The sequence below is a fragment of the Sciurus vulgaris genome (assembly GCF_902686455.1).
Source record: "Sciurus vulgaris genome assembly, chromosome: 2".
Taxonomy (NCBI): Eukaryota; Metazoa; Chordata; class Mammalia; order Rodentia; family Sciuridae; genus Sciurus; species Sciurus vulgaris.
In genome coordinates this window covers 116741326-116759003 of record NC_136462.1, presented here as the reverse complement: position 1 = coordinate 116759003, position 17678 = coordinate 116741326, and the positions used below count along the sequence as shown (strand labels likewise).

At 53.8% G+C, this 17678-nt stretch overlaps 1 protein-coding gene across 14 annotated transcripts in view; it reads left to right on the top strand.

Moving 5' to 3' along the window:
- Nucleotides 1–15815, top strand: part of TLE3 (TLE family member 3, transcriptional corepressor) — a 48272-nt gene extending 32457 nt beyond the window's left edge. For 5 of the 14 annotated variants that reach the window (XM_079129352.1, XM_079129351.1, XM_079129347.1 and 2 more), the window contains 13 exons: nucleotides 220–236; nucleotides 4238–4357; nucleotides 5377–5427; nucleotides 6046–6198; nucleotides 6587–6728; nucleotides 7254–7453; nucleotides 8233–8309; nucleotides 9250–9499; nucleotides 9908–10155; nucleotides 11033–11180; nucleotides 11939–12089; nucleotides 12928–13004; nucleotides 13768–15815. In XM_079129352.1, the coding sequence (XP_078985478.1) occupies nucleotides 220–236; nucleotides 4238–4357; nucleotides 5377–5427; nucleotides 6046–6198; nucleotides 6587–6728; nucleotides 7254–7453; nucleotides 8233–8309; nucleotides 9250–9499; nucleotides 9908–10155; nucleotides 11033–11180; nucleotides 11939–12089; nucleotides 12928–13004; nucleotides 13768–13875 (1742 nt within the window). In that variant the 3' untranslated portion in view covers nucleotides 13876–15815. The remainder of the gene's footprint in view (nucleotides 1–219; nucleotides 237–4237; nucleotides 4358–5376; nucleotides 5428–6045; nucleotides 6199–6586; nucleotides 6729–7253; nucleotides 7454–8232; nucleotides 8310–9249; nucleotides 9500–9907; nucleotides 10156–11032; nucleotides 11181–11938; nucleotides 12090–12927; nucleotides 13005–13767) is intronic. The other 9 variants (XM_079129345.1, XM_079129342.1, XM_079129350.1 and 6 more) reach the window with 4 other exon arrangements.
- Nucleotides 15816–17678: the final 1863 nt, after the last annotated feature.

Below are 17678 nucleotides of genomic sequence, written 5' to 3'. Positions count from 1 at the left end.
AGGGGCACTGGAATTGGGTTGGATAATTTCCAAACTGAGGTACCTAGCCCACTGGCTGTGCTTTGGCTGACCCTGAGAGAGTGCCAGGCCTTTTTCCCATTGTAAGACCAGTGAAGTGGGCCTATCAGCCAGCCAGACTGAGGAAACTGACCTTTTTACTTTCTTTTTTGTCCTTTTCCTTGCGGGTCCTGACTCTGCCCTGGCCTTCCTTCCCCAAAGAGAGAGAATCCAGTGCGGTAAGTGCCAATGCTCTGCACCCTGTGAAGTTGTGTTTGGGTGCTGGGAGGAGGAGGGACTTGGGCTCCTGGCCTGGAGGTTTGTCCAAGAACTACACCTGAGACTCGCCTTTTGTCCACTCTGGGCTCAGGATTCTCTGTTGTTCTGTGGGTTGAAGCTGAGGGTTTGTGATTTATGTGTGCCCCGGACTAGGAGAGCACATATGGCTTCAGTGCTGATGTTCTGGTGACAGTGCCTTCATCCCCTGGTGGAAGGGGGTGGTTACTGTCATAAAATAGGAGTTGCCGTCACCTGTTGAGTGACCTTTGGTTATGGAAGTCCTTTATCTCTTCAGGCTTTTGGTATATCATTTATCAGATGAGGAGCTTTGGCTAAATGAGCTCTCCCTGTCATGTGAAACCAGGTCAGCTGACAACCTGAGTCTTCCAAGGGTCTTTTTGGAGTCACTGAGCTCAGCCAAGGGCTGAGGACCCAGGTGTCCTTTGCTGGCTAAGGTTCTTACCCACCCGGCAGGTTGGGTGCCTCCCGCATGATCCCGAATCCTCCACTGCTTCAAATGCCTGAGGCTTCTCCCTGTTCTGAGCTTTCACTTGGTTTAAGAAAGTGCTAGCAAGCAAGCATTAAGGCCAGGCCGCCTGCGTGTCTGCCAGCTCTGAGATTTGTTGTAAATCTTTCTGATCACACTGAGGCTCCGAGGTTCTGTTTCAAGTGAATAAGCCTTCTGAATAAGCACAGTGGAGTCTGGATAAAAAAAATCCTCCAGCGATTAGCAGAGCTATTTTATTCCTCATCGCCATCCTTGTATCTGGGGCCATCTAATCTGTTAGGATGGCTTTGGTTATTACCTCGTGTTAAGTAGGACTTGGAAGGTCAGGCAGTTAACTAACCATCTAGACAGCAGTCTCCTCAGGCACCTCCCTCTCTCCAGACCCACCTTCCCTTCCCAGCCCTCCCTCCACCCCAGGTTGGGTGTTCAGACCTCCCATTAGCTATAATGCTTCTGTCTTCTATGTGCTCAGAAATCCAGGTCCCCATTTGGTCCCGGGAATGGCTAGGTGCAGAAGAAAGGAATAATTGAAGCTGAAAATCCATTTTGATTGCTTTAGTGCTGATCCTCAAACAGTGGCATTTTCGGAGAGTCTGTTTGCCTTGATAGAAGGAAGGCTGCAGTGGACACCTTCAGGCTTGGCTCTGGTCCCAGCTTTATGAGACATAGGGTAGCACTTGTGGCCTCTCGCAGCCTCAGTTTCCTTTTGCATACCACAGGGATAATTCCCTTCCAGGTGGCTTCTCAACTTGATCAGGAGGACCCCTATAAATGCCTAGGTTTCCTGGGTAACAGTAACCTCCTGCAGGGAAACGGTGTTTGAGCCCCACACCCTCCTGTCCTCACCTCATCTGCCTCGTTGCCCTCATTCCTGTTTGCTTTTGGCTTTGTGTCCCTGCTGATGAAAGCTTCTGCTGGAAGAAGCCCACAGGCAACCTCAGGAGCCCAAACTCTTCCCTCCACAGCATTTGCCGACATCTATGCGGGCCAGGCTTCCAGAGCAGAGGGGGCACACCTAGGCTGCGGGAGAATGGGATGGAAGTGAATCAGAGGCCATCCCGGGGCCGGGGTGGGTGGGAAGGCCAGGCCTGGTGGCTCAGAGTCAGGGCACTGGGGCCGTGTGCATGTGGCGATGGTGTTGGAGGGTGTAGACTGAAGTAATGAGCCTTTGGAAGCCAGGTTGTCAACAGATGAGGCCTACGGCAGGAAGGACAGGGCTGTGTCAGAGCGGGAGGGGGACGGGTGGACGGGCTGGAAGCTGTCCCAGAGGGGTTAGTCTGGAGTCCAATTAGAGGTAGCTTCATTCATATTTCCTTGCCTAGCCGAAGCAATAAAAAATACTTAGTTTTTTGGCTGCCTGCCAGCCAGAGGCGGGCTGGATCGATGCCGCTAAATGCCTGACATGACTCTCCGGTAGCGGCGAGGGTTTTCAGCCTGACTGCATGAGAAGAAAGAGCTCGCTGTTCTCCCGAGCCGCGCACCGGGTCGCAAGGAGAAACACGAGCAGCCGCACGCCCCCCTCCTCTCCACCCACCCTCCCGCCTGCGAGGGGCAGCCAGCCCAAGGGGCTGGAAGCATTTCTGCTTAGCACGGGGTGGCCGCCACCGTCGGAGGAAATGAAATGAAATGACGGTGATTTTTCTGCCGGCGCTTGCAGCAGCTAATTGAATTGCGGCTGTGCGCGCATCGCCGCCGCTCTCGCAGGGCTGTGGGAAGGTTGAGCTGCAGTTCCATTATAACCTCCATTTTTTCTTCAAGGCTTGATAACTCTGCCATTTTAATTTGCTTCAGGCAGAAACTTGGCAGGGAAGGGCTGCCCAGAAACCGGCTTAGGAAAGGAAATTAAGTTCTGTGGCTGGCTCCCACACCGCATCGTCCCATCCCCTCCCAGCAACCTTTGCCCTTGGACCAGCATGGCCTCCAGTCCAATGAGAAGATGAGAAGTGAGGCTTATCCCACTTGCCTTCGATGCCCCTTCTCTTCTGAACAGATGTCTCTCTGTACTGCCACAACCCCATTATGCATCTCTCACTTCCTGGGGTTGTAAATCAACTGGCCTTTTTCTTCCCTGTGGCTAGACTTGAACTCGTGGAGGACAGAGACTGGTCTTGCTCATTCTGCCACCCCCTGCCATCCAGTGCCAGGCCTGACCCAAGGCAGGTGCTAAGAACATGATGGCTGGGTAAGGGGAGGGAGTGACTGTATTGTAAAGTTTGGTTCTTGGAGAGGAGTGAGTCTCAGCAGCATCCTAGAAGGGCTAGGTCCTCAAAAGTTTGTTGTCAGGTACCCTTGCCAGTAGCTCCCCACTACTGCTAAGAGCCACAGATGGAACTTGTTCCTGGCCCCTCACTTTCAGGAAAGCTCCATTCCCAGGCCTGCCTGCCAGTGCTTCTCCTGCCCATATTCCCTATGCCCAGGTCTTTGATCCCCAAGGATCCCCATGCCCCTTCCTCCTATAGTTGAGAGAGATCTCCTTCAGCTACGTCCAGCGTGAAATGCTTGGCTTTCCTTTTTGTGGCCTCCTGCTGGGAGGTTTTGGGTACATTCTGCAAGCACATAGGGCCCTGCTTTGTGACAGAGGGGGACATTTCTCCCTGCCCTTGTGTTTCCTGTCTTGCAGAGGGAGATGCTTTGGAATGTTGGACTTTTTTTATTTCTCTGTGGCCCTAATGTCTCTCTCAGTTGCAACCTGGCTGTGGAGAGGAGGAGGATGGTCACAGTTGCTTCTCCACAATTAGAATGCTGTTGAGAGCCTTTTCCTACCCTCTCATTCCTGTGGGGATGATGAAGTATTGTCACATTCCTGTCTGTCAACTCAGGGCCATCTTTCAAACCTCCGTGCAGATCTCCCTGCATGGACAGAGACGTGTGGCAGATATGAGAGGGTAGTGAGCCACATAGGTGACTCTCACCCTCATGGGGAGGGACCTCTCAGGCCAGAACGCAGGGAACTTACTAATGTAAGGCTAATTATTTAATAGGAGTGCCTTGTTACAAAAGGAAATGGGGAGCTGGGCCTGGTGGTGCACACTGTTATCCTAGCTACTCTGGAGGTGGAGGCAGGAAGATTGAAAGTTGAGGACAGCCTGGGCAACATAGTTGAGACGCTGATTAAAAATAAAACGGGCTGGGGCTGTGACTCAGAGGTAGAGGGCTTACCTGGCATGGCATGCAGGAGGCCCTGGGCTTGAATCTCTGATACTGCAAAAACAAAAAAAAAAAAAAAAAAAAAGTAAGGATGAGCCAGGGCAGCTCCCAGGAACCCAAGCTGGGGGTTGGGGAAGGGCTCAGCTCCCTGTCGAGGCTCTGAGTGAGCAGATACACAGACACAGGGTGGAGGTCCTCTTCCCTCCTCTGGTCTCCTGTGTAGCCTGTGTTTAGCTGTGTTGGAGGCTGTGTGAGAGGCTAGGTTCAGCACAAGGCTTTGACCCTGCATCCTCTTCTTGCTTCTAGAATAATTCGGTGTCACCCTCAGAAAGCCTCAGGGCCAGCGAGAAGCACCGGGGTTCTGCAGACTACAGCATGGAAGCCAAGAAGAGGAAGGCAGAGGAGAAGGACAGCCTGAGCCGATACGTACGTCTGAGAGCAGCCGGTACCACTGAGCTTTGTTGGGTAGGAGAGGTTCCAGGCTGTAACTAAGCTATGGCCTGAGCCCTCTGAAGGTTGGATAGTGAGTCAGAGAGGTACAGGTGGGACAGGAGGCCTAGCGAGGAGAGTCATACACCCTGTGAGCATGCGAGTCACTGAAGGGAGTGGATGGGCTGTCATCCTGGCCTTCTGGGGTCTGGGGAGAGTTGTGGGCTCTTCCCATTGGTGGGCCACCAGTTCTGTGCTTCCATTTATGGTACTCATGGAATCCCAGTCTGCTGTAAGAGACTGTCCCCACGTGTTGCCCCTGCAGTCCTCACTGTCTATCCCAGGTGTTCAGCTGCTCAGCCATGGATTTTAGTAGCTTTATAATGTGATGTCCTCTGGCACGTGAGATCCTGGTGGGAATGTGGCCATTGTGTCTTCCATTGCCAGACTGAGCAGGAGGACTGAGCTGGGATGGACATGGGGGCAGTGCAGTGCTGGGGCTTGAGGTACTTGCACCCCCACCTCAGTGCTTGGCCACTCTGTGGCTCTGCATGTGTAGCACATTCGGAGCTCAGCTGTGTTTCTGTGCCATGAGGCCAATGGCCGACCCCAGAGTGGTGAGAACACCAAGGTGAGAGTCACACTGCTTCCTGAATGATGGCAACTGCAAGACCAGCTGGGAAGGAGGCTCTGGCTTCAGAGAGACAAGCCAGAGGGCAGGCCGAAGGGAGGCCGAGAAGTATGACCACAGAGCAGGAGGCCATCCAGTGGGCACAGTAGCAGCAGCAGAGAGGCCCCAGAGCCCAGGAGGCTGGGCTGGAAACAGCCCCAGCGGAGGCCGACTTTGACCTGGAGTGCTGCTGGCACAGGGCGTAGGGCACAGTAGATACAGTGAGGAGTTTGGCATTTGGCAGGGATTCACTTCCTGCCTGATGGAGAGCAAGGGGTGGTCCAGGCTTGGTTGAAGAGGGGAGGGTGTGGCCTCTCACTGGTCTACTGGCTTCTCTCGGTTGCAGGACAGTGATGGGGACAAGAGTGACGATCTGGTGGTGGACGTTTCCAATGAGGTAAGGACAGGCCCCCGTTGTAGGGAGGCTCTTGGTTTGGGGGTGTTTAGGATTGTCTCTTCTTAGCGTGGGATCTGTTCTGTTGCCTGAGCAGGGCAATGAGGCTTCTGGTCTTGATGCATTAAGTGGGTCAGGAGGAGAAGGGCAGGGCTTTCCTGCATGGTGACTGGGCTTAGTAGACCCTGACCTGAGAACTTCCTGAGATGGGTCTCCAGGAGAGAGCCTGAAAGAGCCCAGGTAGGGGCCACCTTCTATCCCTTATAGTCTTCAGGTTGGTTCTGCTCCATCCTCATCTTGAGGGAGAGTGGTGAGTCCCCAGCAGAATAGCAACTGCTGAAGAGAAGCCACACAAGGCCAAGTCCAGCCTCACAGATTTGAGTTTGAACTTGTGTTTGATCTTGGGCAGCTCACTTCCCCCACCCTGTCCTAGACCTCAGTCTGCTCCCTTGTGAGACAGAGGGGTCAGACTAAATTAAGATCCAGTTGTCCCTCCCTGGGGCCCTCAGGCTTTTTGCCACTCTTCCTGTCACCCTTGCTCTTTCTGATCCCAGTCTTAAGGCAGGGAAGACTAGCCTAGTTGTGGCTTTCAAAGCATTTCTGTGTAACTTGTGTTTTTAGGATCCAGCAACACCCCGGGTCAGCCCAGCACACTCCCCTCCTGAAAATGGACTGGACAAGGCCCGGGGCCTGAAAAAGGATGCCCCCACCAGCCCTGCCTCGGTGGCCTCCTCCAGCAGTACACCTTCTTCCAAGACCAAAGACCTTGGTCATGTATGTGAGGTCGGCCCTGGCACCTCCAAGGAGGTGGGGGCAGAAAGGGGCGGGAAGTGGGGGTACACAGGCTGCAGCTGGAGTGTGCTGACTCGGGAGGGGGGTGGAGTACAAAGGACCTGGCTGTGAAGTTGCTCAGGTTCGTGCCTGACCCTCCCTCCCCCTGCTGGCTGGTCCCACACTAGTCGGGGAACCTTTCTGAGCTGTTGGCTGCATCTGTATTATGGAACCATCAACATATCCTTGACAAACGGGATCTGTTGAGCAGAAGGTGCAGAACTAGGGTGGGGCTAAGCTTTTTGTGGGGATGATGCTAGGTGCTGTGCCCAGCTCTCAGGAGAGAAGAGTCCTCAGGACTTCCTTTGGTCTCTGCCTCTTCCCTCCTTAGAATGACAAATCCTCAACCCCTGGTCTTAAGTCCAACACACCAACTCCAAGGAATGATGCCCCAACTCCAGGCACCAGCACAACCCCGGGGCTCCGCTCAATGCCGGGCAAACCTCCAGGCATGGACCCGATAGGTATAATGGGTAGGCACCATGGAGCTGGGTTGATCTGATGGAACGGCGGGAGGGTTGGTCTCAGGCCGGGGTTGGAGCCACATGGGCAGGCCAGAGCACAAAGTGTCCGAGCTGGGGTCCTCCTAGGACCTGCCCTTGAGGGCGTCACAGTCAGGTTTGAGGAGGACGTGGGTACCTGAGTCTTCAGCACTGATGTCAGGGATTGCTGGGCCCCTGCTAGGCTGCATGTGTGAAAGGAGCATCAAGACAGTCAGGGCACCCAGACCTGTTTCTGCCCTTGTCATTAGTTTTTGCTCCCTCTTCTCTGGGCCTCCACGTCCTGGTATGTAGAAAGGTAGATGCATCTCCCCGCTATAGCTTGCTTGGGCTCTGAAGACAAGGATCCCAGCTGGGTGGGTTCAATGCTGGGGGACTCCCTGGAGCAGGCAACTTTAGTATGCAGGAAGGATTACTGCTGGGCAAGGAAGTGGCCACAGATGGTGGGGTCCACTCCCCTTGATGCCCACCTCCCTGCTGATACCCACTTTCTTGTAGCCTCAGCCCTGCGCACGCCCATCTCCATCACCAGCTCCTACGCAGCACCTTTTGCCATGATGAGCCACCACGAGATGAACGGCTCCCTCACCAGCCCGAGCGCCTATGCTGGCCTCCACAACATCCCACCCCAGATGAGCGCGGCCGCCGCCGCCGCAGCTGCTGCCTATGGCCGATCGCCAATGGTGAGCTTTGGAGCTGTACGTAGACCTTTTGGCTCCTTTTTTGGGGACTGGGCAGGGATTAGGGAGCTGATGGAGGTTGCAGTGGTGCTCCTTGCATGCTAAAGGGAAATGGGGGGTCTCGAAATCAGACAGCTGCCCTGAGGAGAACATTTATGAGAAGGGGCTGAGACTCCGCCGTGAGGGTGTACTGTGGGGTTGGTCTGGGTTCCGTTCCACCCCCTTTGCCTGTCGTGTGTCCTCCTGCAGGGCAACCTCCCTGCAGGCGCTGCTTCTTTCCACTCTGGAATGTAGGGCTGATACCTGCTTCCTGGGCTCAGGAGGGGTTGGAAGTCCTAATAAGTCAAGTGACATCCACATAGCAGGGGTTAGAGAGGTGGGGCTGCTTGTTACAGCTGTCATGATGGAGGAGCAGTCGGGGTCTGGTTAGTGGAGAGAGGCCCCCTTCAGGACAGTTTCTCTTCTTACTTCCTGTACCTAGGGTGGTCCCCTTTCCACCCTAGTGCCAGGCTCATGGGAGCAGCAGGGGAAGGAGGGGCAGGGCCAGCTGGCTGTGCCTTGTGAAACTGGTTCAGAGTCAGGTTCTGGACTGCACTGTCCCGGGCAAGGCACTTATCCTTCCCAACCTGCTTCCTCTGAAAAGGTGGTGGGTGGGCTCTGCTCTGCTCTGCTCTTCTGATGCCCTGGAGGGCTGAACTGAGTGGGCAGAGCTTAGTAAGTGGTTGGGGGGGGGGGGTGGCTACAGGGAGGGGAATGTATGGTGGCATCACTAAGGGCTACCTTGTCTTTTCTTGCAGGTTGGTTTTGACCCTCACCCTCCCATGCGGGCCACAGGCCTGCCCTCGAGTCTCGCCTCCATTCCCGGAGGGAAACCGTAAGCTATGGCTGTGTTTCTTGCATGCTTCATGAGGCTGACAGGGGAGGGTACACAACCCTATCCTCCCATGCCCTGAGCACCAGCTTGCTGGGGGTTGCCTCCCCTTGGGAAGGCTTCTGGCCTGCTAGAGGCACTTAGGCCCCTTGTCCTGGGGAACTACCAAGTGTGACCAGACCCAGAGGCTTCCTCTAATGGGGAGCCAGGAACTGCTGAGCACAGTCGCTGGGCTCTGGGAGGGAAGGAACACTCCTGACCAAAGCACACGGGGCTGCTGTGGGTCTTGGGGACTCTGGAAAGGCCATCATCCTTGCTAGACTTGGCCCTTCCCTGTCTCCAGTGTCTTCCACGGGCTACAGGGCACACTTCTCCTTTGCCTTTCACCTTCGTGGGTTTTTGGGAAAATCATTTAAAAGGTTGAGTAGACATTAGAGATATTGCCCTGTGCTTACCCAGAGCTCACATCATCAAGGAGAATCTTGAAGCCCATTGAGAGGACTCCCTCAGAGATCTAGAACAGCAGGCAGACCAAGCTGACTCCCTGTGGCTCTGAAGTAGCCCCTGGAGTTTGCTTTTGGAGGGGCAGGCAGATTCTCCTCCCTGCCACCGCTGACTCCTTAAAGAAGAGGTGGCATTCAGCTGGGTCCTTCCAGGATTGGAATGTGAGGGAACTTTATAAACGGTGGGAAAGGGCATCCTAAGGTGCCCGTGGGGTTTGTAGTCCAGTTTGGAATGAGAATGTAAGCGGAACTGATGTTCACGATGAAGCAGACCCACCCTGGTGGAGCCATTCCAGTGACATGGGGTTCCTGAATTTAAAGATCTCAGGGGAGAGGGCAGGGCAGCCAGTCAGGGGTGGTTCATGTTGACCTGGACAGGACCTGTGGGAACTGCAAGAGGCAGAAATAGATGGCTGGAGTGATATTTCTTGCTTTTGCAGAGCCTACTCTTTCCATGTGAGCGCTGATGGGCAGATGCAGCCTGTGCCCTTCCCCCACGATGCCCTGGCAGGCCCTGGTATCCCAAGGCATGCCCGCCAGATCAACACACTCAGTCATGGGGAGGTGGTGTGTGCCGTGACCATCAGCAACCCCACCCGGCACGTCTACACAGGTGGCAAGGGCTGTGTGAAGATCTGGGATATCAGCCAGCCGGGCAGTAAGAGCCCCATCTCCCAGCTGGACTGCCTGGTGAGCATCCCCAGGCTGCGGACATCTCCAGCTGGCACAGGGCAGTGGAGCAGCCTGGGCCAGAGGGGAAAGCCCTAGACCTGGCCTGGCTTAGCCCTGGATTGATTGAACAGTGTTGGGCCCTCATTTTGCCATTTGCAAGTGGGGATGATCCTGACCTCATGGAGTTTTTGAAGAAAGGTGGGAAAGAATATTGGAATATTCTTTCCAATAAATTGGAAAACTTTTCCAATAAATTTTCTTTTCTCCAATAAATTGGAGAACTCAGAGGCAGCCTGGCAGCTACCATGTTTGAGGGGAGGCTGGAAGATTAGATGGCAAGGGTGCAGGGTGTCACTAGATGTGACTTTCAGGGTGCTCAGGAAAGGAAGTGTGGACAATGCTTAACCCTGCTCCTTCTTCCTCTAGAACAGGGACAACTACATCCGCTCCTGCAAGTTACTCCCTGATGGGCGCACACTCATCGTGGGTGGTGAGGCCAGCACACTCACCATCTGGGATCTGGCCTCTCCCACACCCCGCATCAAGGCGGAGCTGACATCCTCCGCTCCCGCCTGTTATGCCCTGGCCATTAGCCCTGACGCCAAAGTCTGCTTTTCCTGCTGCAGTGACGGGAACATTGCAGTCTGGGACCTGCACAACCAGACCCTGGTCAGGTGAGGCCAGGAGGGAGCATCTGCCTTGTCCTGCAGGCTTTACACCCACCCGGCCTGGAGCATCTTGCTGTGGCCTTGCCCTGTCTGCAGAGCTGGGTAGCCAGAGCAGTTTGAATGAGAGTGCCCTGGCAAAGCGACAGACAACCTGCCTCTGCGAGGGGCAGGGGAGGGAGGGCTCCTTGGGCTTGGGAGGCTGGAGGAGGCTGCGGGAATGTGGCGAAGCTGGAGCAGATTTGGGAGGGAAACAGCAAAGAGGATGGAAGAAAAGGCCAAAGTAGAGGAGCCAGCCATACTTGGTGGTGGGACCTGGGGCTTCAGGAGCAGTGCTGCTCGCTCTCCCATGACAACCTGTACAGGTCACTTTACCCTGGAGTCCGCTCTCGGTACCCACCAGCTGCCTGTGTTCCTCAGAGTCGTGTGGATTATTTGCAGCCTCAACCCTGTAGTCCTCCCAGGGCAAGGAGAATGGGTCAAGCCCCAGGCAGGCTGAGTGCAGGCCCAGGAGCTGTGTCCTGAGAAAGGGGGCTGCTTTCTCTTTGTGAATCATCTCACAAAAGTCTTCAGGGCCTTTCTGTCTCCTTGGCCTTTGATCCTCCAGTCCCACCACCTCCAGAGCAGGGTGGGCTCGCTGAAGGACTCACCTGGAAGGAACTAGTCTCAGGATCCCAGGACCCCGCTGCCCCTCTTTTGCAGGGGACCTGGCCCTGGGCAAGGCCTCTGAGTAGAGTGAGATGGGGGCCCTGGCCAGCTCTGCTTCAGGCTCGCCAAGGGATCACGTCTTTGGTCCTCAGTTTCCTCTCTGCTGGCTCTCAGGCAGAACTGGCCACCAGTCAGGGATTGCCTGGGCTCACCCTTCCTCCCTGCTTGGCCTTCATAGGCAGTTCCAGGGCCATACAGACGGGGCCAGCTGCATAGACATCTCCCACGATGGCACCAAGCTGTGGACTGGGGGCCTGGACAACACGGTGCGCTCCTGGGATCTGCGGGAGGGCCGGCAGCTGCAGCAGCACGACTTCACCTCTCAGGTGCGCAGCCAGGCTCCCCTCTTCCACAGAGCTCCCTTCCCTCCAGAGCCCCAGTGCCTGGCTCGGGACAAAGGTCCCTCACAGGGTCACCTTTGCCAAGGGACTTGGGACCACATTGGGCCATGTGGGAAGGCTTCCTGAAGGAAGCAGTGAAACAGTGGGCAAGACCTTGGACCTGGATACACTTGACCCAACTGGGATTTGGCTCCCAGCTTCTATTGAGCACTCCCTCCTCACTTTCCTCACTCATGGGGTGGAAATAATAGGAGCTCCCCACAAACCTAGCGTGAGTACCTGGCAAGCTTCTTAAAGCCAGGGCCACAAGCCTGGTTCGTAGACAGTGTCAGTAAGTGCCAGGCCTTGATATTTCTTATTTTATTACTCATTTTAATATTTTGATCTTAAGTATTTAGTACGTTAGTGTTTTGTTTACTCATGTTTTTCTTAAGGAGTGACTAAAGTCTCAGGGGCAGAGGGTGTCTTTGGAAATGAAGTGTCTATGCTCCTCTGAGTTTGAACTGGGGTTCCACTGCCTCCTCTCTAGAGTCAGCTCTTAAAACCGGGCTTTCTTATCTGTAGAGTGGGGGTGGAAATGACATCCCATTCCCTTGGGTCAGTGGGCAGGTGGTCATTTGGTTTGGTTTGCAAATGGCAGGGGTGGGGAGGAGGAGGGCCAGGCCCTGGGCACCTGAGCAGGGCCTTGGGGAGCTGCCCATCCTTGAGAGGGAGAGGATGCTGAACTCTGTATGCCCCTACAGATATTCTCGCTGGGTTACTGCCCCACTGGGGAGTGGCTGGCTGTGGGCATGGAGAGCAGCAACGTGGAGGTGTTGCACCACACGAAGCCGGACAAGTACCAGCTGCACCTGCACGAGAGCTGTGTGCTCTCTCTCAAGTTTGCCTACTGCGGTGAGCCTGATGGAACTTGGGGGAGGGCTGGCATCCTGGCTGAGTGGTCTAGAGCTAATAGAAAGAGCTCAGCCCTGGGCTGGTATCCCTTCAACACCCTTTGGGGATCTTGTCCCCCATCCTTGTTCCTCAGAGGTACTGAGTTCTCAGGACACCGGGCCAGAACCTGTCCTCAATAGCCTAGGGCAAAGGAATAGGACATGAAGCTGTTCACGTAGCTCCTCCCAGTGGTTAAGGCCACAGCTTTGCCATCTGGTACCCTGCTCCTCCACTGACAAGCAGTGCAACCAGGAGTACACCTCACCTTCTCTAAACCCCAGTGAGTTTCTCCTCTGTGACAGAAAGAGTACGGTGCCCACCACGTAGCTTGGAGGAGCATTAGTGTGGTAGTGTATGTGGATTCGTGGTCGAGTGCCCTCCTGGAGGAAGGTCGCCCCCTGACTGATGTCTTCAGATGGGTCTCCAGGTTGCTGGGACTTTCCTACTTCCAATACTTTCTAGAAGAATACTTTTTCTAGTAGTAGATTTAGAAGGGCCAGTTGGCTTTAGTGGTTTCAATAGGAACCTTTTAGAGGAATGTGATAACTGCAATTCACCTCAGATCCTACCTTTTCCTGTCCATCCTAGCCCCCCATTCCCACAGATGGCAGAGAAAAGTGTTCTTTGGGTTTTCATGTGTATCACTTTGCAAAATGCCTCTCCTGAGTGGAGAGTCACACTCAGCCCTGCTTAGCAGTCCTTACGGTGTTTCCATGGCAGCCAACCATGTCTGGGGCAGGTCTTGCTTTAGAGGGCAGCAAGCCACACCCTAACCAATTCCTTTGGCTCCCTCCTGCAGGCAAGTGGTTTGTGAGCACTGGGAAAGATAACCTTCTCAATGCCTGGAGGACACCTTATGGAGCCAGCATCTTCCAGGTACGCCCACCTCCGAGTCCTCCTCTCCATCCTGCCCTGAGCCAGGACTCAGCCGCTATGCTGGAGGCGAGAATGGCAGGAGGCAAAACAGGACAAGCCCGGAGCTAGGAGCAGACCTGCCTGGCCCCTTCCCTGCCCCTACCTGATGGGGACCCAGGATGGGTTTTGCATAGGAAAAGGTTGGGGACCACTGGGGGACACATACTCTGTTGTTAATGGCTTCTGACCCCTGAAGATGAGGGCTTCTAAGCAGGGGGCTCCTTTTGATCTAGAGAGCCAGGAGCTCCCTCACCAAGCCATTTCCTGGCCCTAGGCTAAAATGTCTGGTGTCCCATGTGTCACACATGACCCTTTCAGAGTCTATAGTTAAACTGATTGCTTCTAAGTTTGGATACCAGCCCTGGCCTGTGGGACTGAGGGTCTGGTGGGCTGCCACCTGCTCCAGCTCAGAAATTCTCAAAGGGCGGGTCCTGTCTGTGAATGCACGCGAGGTGTCCTGTTTCCATCCTTACAGCATGTTCCAAAAGTCCCGTGGGAGCTGTGAATGAGCTTTTCCTTATGGAGAGGTGGGTGGGAGGCCCCCTCGCTGCACCCCGCTCCAGACCCACCCTCTGCTGTGCTCTGGACGGGAGCTGCAGGCGGTGCAGCGGGGCGATTTCATGCAGATAGCGTTGAGAACGGTACAAAGGGCTCCAAATGAATTCCTGTCTTTTTTCTCCCCACACCCCACGCCTTCCTGCTTCTCCTTGTCTTCCTCCTCCAGTCTAAAGAATCCTCGTCTGTCTTGAGTTGTGACATTTCGGCGGATGACAAATATATTGTAACAGGCTCTGGTGACAAGAAGGCCACAGTTTATGAGGTCATCTACTAAACAAGGACTCTAACAGGGCTGTCCAACTCTAGGAGAAACCATCTCAGCTCTGACAGGGAGGCCCCGGTCAAGGCCCCGAGGATGGCGGAGGAGGAGCCGTGAGCAGCAGCGCTCCGGGCTCTGCTCCAGCAGGCCGAGAGGGCACGTGCCCGCCACGGCCCGGACTTCTGGGCATGGATTGATGTGTCTCACAGACTCGGATGGATTCTCTTCTCCTCCTCCCCCTTAACAATGCTGGCAGATGCTACAAATAGATTTATTTGGAGGCTTATGGCTCCAGTTCCCCACAGACACCCTCATGAATCTCTGTCTCTTCCTCCCCGTTCTTCTGACCTGTCCCCTCCCTGCTTGGGTTGGGGACACTGGAGTAGACCACGTTGTAGTGCTGGGGAGGGGGACCTCGTTCCTGATTGTGCAGTGCGCAAGGTTTGTGAAAACTGTAAATAACAGACTCCTGTCATGGACTGGTCAGTCGGGGAGGACGCCCCTTCCCAGCGGGAGCGCGCCGTGTATTTCGCCTGCTGTATTTGTGATCCACTCGTGGTGGTGGCTTTTTTTTTTTTTTTTTTAATTTTTTTTTTTTTTTTTTTTTTAAACAGAAATTCCCATCAGGGAAAGGGACAGGGAGGGAGCAACAGGAAGAGGGGTTGGAATGGGAAGGAGAGTCCTGTGGTGGGAGAAGAACCTGTACTGCCAAGCAGATTGGCCATGAGGTACCTAACGCCAGGTGAACGTGCCTCATGCAGGTTTGGCATCCTAGGCAAGCCTGGAGGGTGTGCCAGATAGACAGAAGGACTGATGGATAGTGCCGAGACCAGGCCGGCCTGGGTTGATGTCCACAGGGGACAGCTGGGTTTCCTCTGCTCTGTCTGCCTCTTGCCCTATCTCCCTCTCTCTCAGGCCTGTCTTGATCTTTCTCTCCTTCTCCTCTTTCTCTTTGGTGCACACTGGGTCATTGTGATGAGAAATGGAGGTTCAAAGGAACTCCCTCTCCAGCCTTTCTTAATCTTCCGGATGGACGGATGGACGCAGCCTGAAAAGGACAACACAGTAGAGGGAAGCATAGCAACTCAGCTCAGGGAGCTACCAGAGAAAAACAGCAATTGATGTGGGTGCTTTTTTTTTTTTTTTTTTTTTTTTTTAATTTGAATAAAAAGAATTAGAAGTGATGTCCTTTTATAAAATGCCTTCTCCCTGTTCCTCTCTCCCTAGAGGGGACAAGCAGATTAATCTACAGGGTTATAAAGTCTGAGCAGGTGACTTGCCCTCATCCCCTCCTGGGCAGGGCAGAGGGGGCTGGGGCAGGGGGACATCCTGGTGCACTGTGGTGATTTGTAACAGCTTTTAGTCTCTTGTGACCCAGACAGGTTCCAGGTAGAAAGTTGTCTCCTGCGGTTACCATGCTTTGGTACCAAATGTTCTGAGGTATTAGGATTTGGGTTTTGGTCTTCTTTTTTTTTTTTTTTAACCTTGTTCTTTAAAAAAAAAAAAAAAAAAGAGAGAGAGAGAGAGAAAGTAAAGGCAGTGTGAGTCCTGGTGGTGGGCTCTCTGTGGATGTAGCATATGGAAGATAATTTTTATACTGCATTTTTATGGATTATTTTATAATGTGTGATTCGGTCTGGTGAGGAGGAGGAGGGGCTTCTGTGAAAACCGCCCATCTCCAGGTGCTCCACAGCTGAGCAGCTTCCCGGACGTGACGTGGAGGTCGTGGCATGGAGCCGGCATAGCACCCTGAGTCTGTCTGAGATGGGGACTTGGGCATCTGGAGTCTCTGTCTCCCTTTCTGGGTCTCAGATGTTCATCTGCCACCTCTTGTTAAGGCTCTAGCCAGGAGGGAGGGTGAGGGTAGAAGAAAGTTATTCCTGAAGAAAAAAAGAAAATGAAAAGTCATTGTAATGAGCTGTTTTTATATTTTTAAAAGTTACTATTTAAAGGTTGGTTTGATTGTCGCGTTTTAATTGCCTTTCCCCCAGCGTGTCCGTCATCCCCAAGGTGAGCTGGGCCACAGTAGCCTGACACCCCTTGTCAGTGGGCAGCTTCCCTTGTCCAGCTGCACATCCATGAACATGAGTTCTCATTTTAAGGCACTTTTGTACCTCCCCCACCCCAAAGAAGTCTGATGGCCTGGGCCCTTCAGAGCAGTATTCCACAGTCCTAGGCCCCTGTCGCCTCCCAGCCTAAGGCAGGCAGCAGTAGGGTGGGAGCTGGGGTTGCCTCTGCACAGATAGGTGGGACATAAGACAGGCCACAGGGTAACACCAAAGAACTGAATGACTGTCCATGCAAGACACTTGGGGGAATAAAAAAAAAAAAATTAGTGAACTTCAGATGAAACCTCAGTGTCTGTGAACACTGGGACCCAGAAAATCTGCTCCATTCTCTAAAGCACAAGAGGTTTAAGTGTAACAGGGAGACTCTCAATCTGATCATAGGTGTGTCCTGAGTAGTTAAGGAAGGAAGGATCTTCAGAGGGGCAGGCCAAGAAAGGCAGGTCAGTGTCCCTAAGGAGGCAGAGCAGATGGAAGGGCCAAGCACACTGGAGCCCATGGAAGTCCTCGGATGAGTTCCAGGGTGCTTGCACTTCAGGCAGCTCACGGGTAGAACTGGGACTAACATGGTCTCCAGCTCCTTAATTTCTTCTTATAAATCATCACAATTGCCTGCTATTTTATGAAGAAAGGGAAACTTTAAAAGAAGTGATGTCAGTGAAACACTCTTTATCCAACAACTAAAAAGGACAGCTGCCCTCTGCTTAGAGAGGTCATTTCGCTGGGGAGGGCTCAGTCCTCCAGGCTCATGGACTGGCTACCCCACAGGGGAGCTTCACCGTGGGCCATAGTCCCGCCTTCACCTCTGTTCTGATGGCTTCCCCACCTTGAGGAAACCTGGCCCCTCTGCATCACCCCCTTCTCTGTCCATTTCCACTTCGCTGCAGCCAGGAAGACGGGAGGTAGGGCTTACAGGCCCAGGTGGGTGGAGGGGAAATACCTTAGTAAAGGCACAATCTCAAGGTTTGTCCTAGGAGAGGCGGCCACTATTACTCCCATTTCCTAGAAGAGGAGACAGCCTCTGAAAGGCTGCTGTACCAAGATTCCCTGGACCTGGTAAAGGATGGAAAAACCACTGACACTTGGTCACTGCCATAGAGTGCACAGTGGGTGGGGTGCGGCCATGCTGATCACACGGCCTCCAGCAGATGTTTGAAGTGTCATCTCTGTCAGCCATAGTGTAAGACGCCAGCCTCCCATACACTGACGCTCACACTGCAAGGGCTTCCTCCCTCTGCCTTGCCTCCCCCACCATGGCTGTGCCAAGCCCTCTGGCACACCTTGCAGGTGATCCCTGTGTACATGGAAGTCTGCTAAGTGCTGCTTTAACCTGTGAGGAGGGACCCACTCCTGGAGAGGCAAATCTTAAATCCACTCAGGTTACCCCCACCCCCACTTATCAGGGTGGAGGAGGTCTCGATAACCATTTTTCTAGTTTTTTAATAGTCACCCCTAACTATTCATTTGCTCTTATGCAAAAATCCAGACTTGCATCAGTCAGCATTTGCACCATTTCCCTGCACCTGTTTGCTTGTCTTCCCAGCTTGACTAGTTCCCTGGAGGGCAGCACACAGGCGTCATCTGCCCAGGGTAGTGCTAGCAAATGTACTAGCTAGCTCTACCAGCTCCAGAATTAGCCTTCTGAGTAACAGCCTGGGAGTGCCGTCAGTGATTAACGTCTGCAGTTCTGTCAATTCGGTGGCGTTGCTTTTCCCAAAGCGGAATATGTTTAAAAAAAAAACAGAGGCAGAT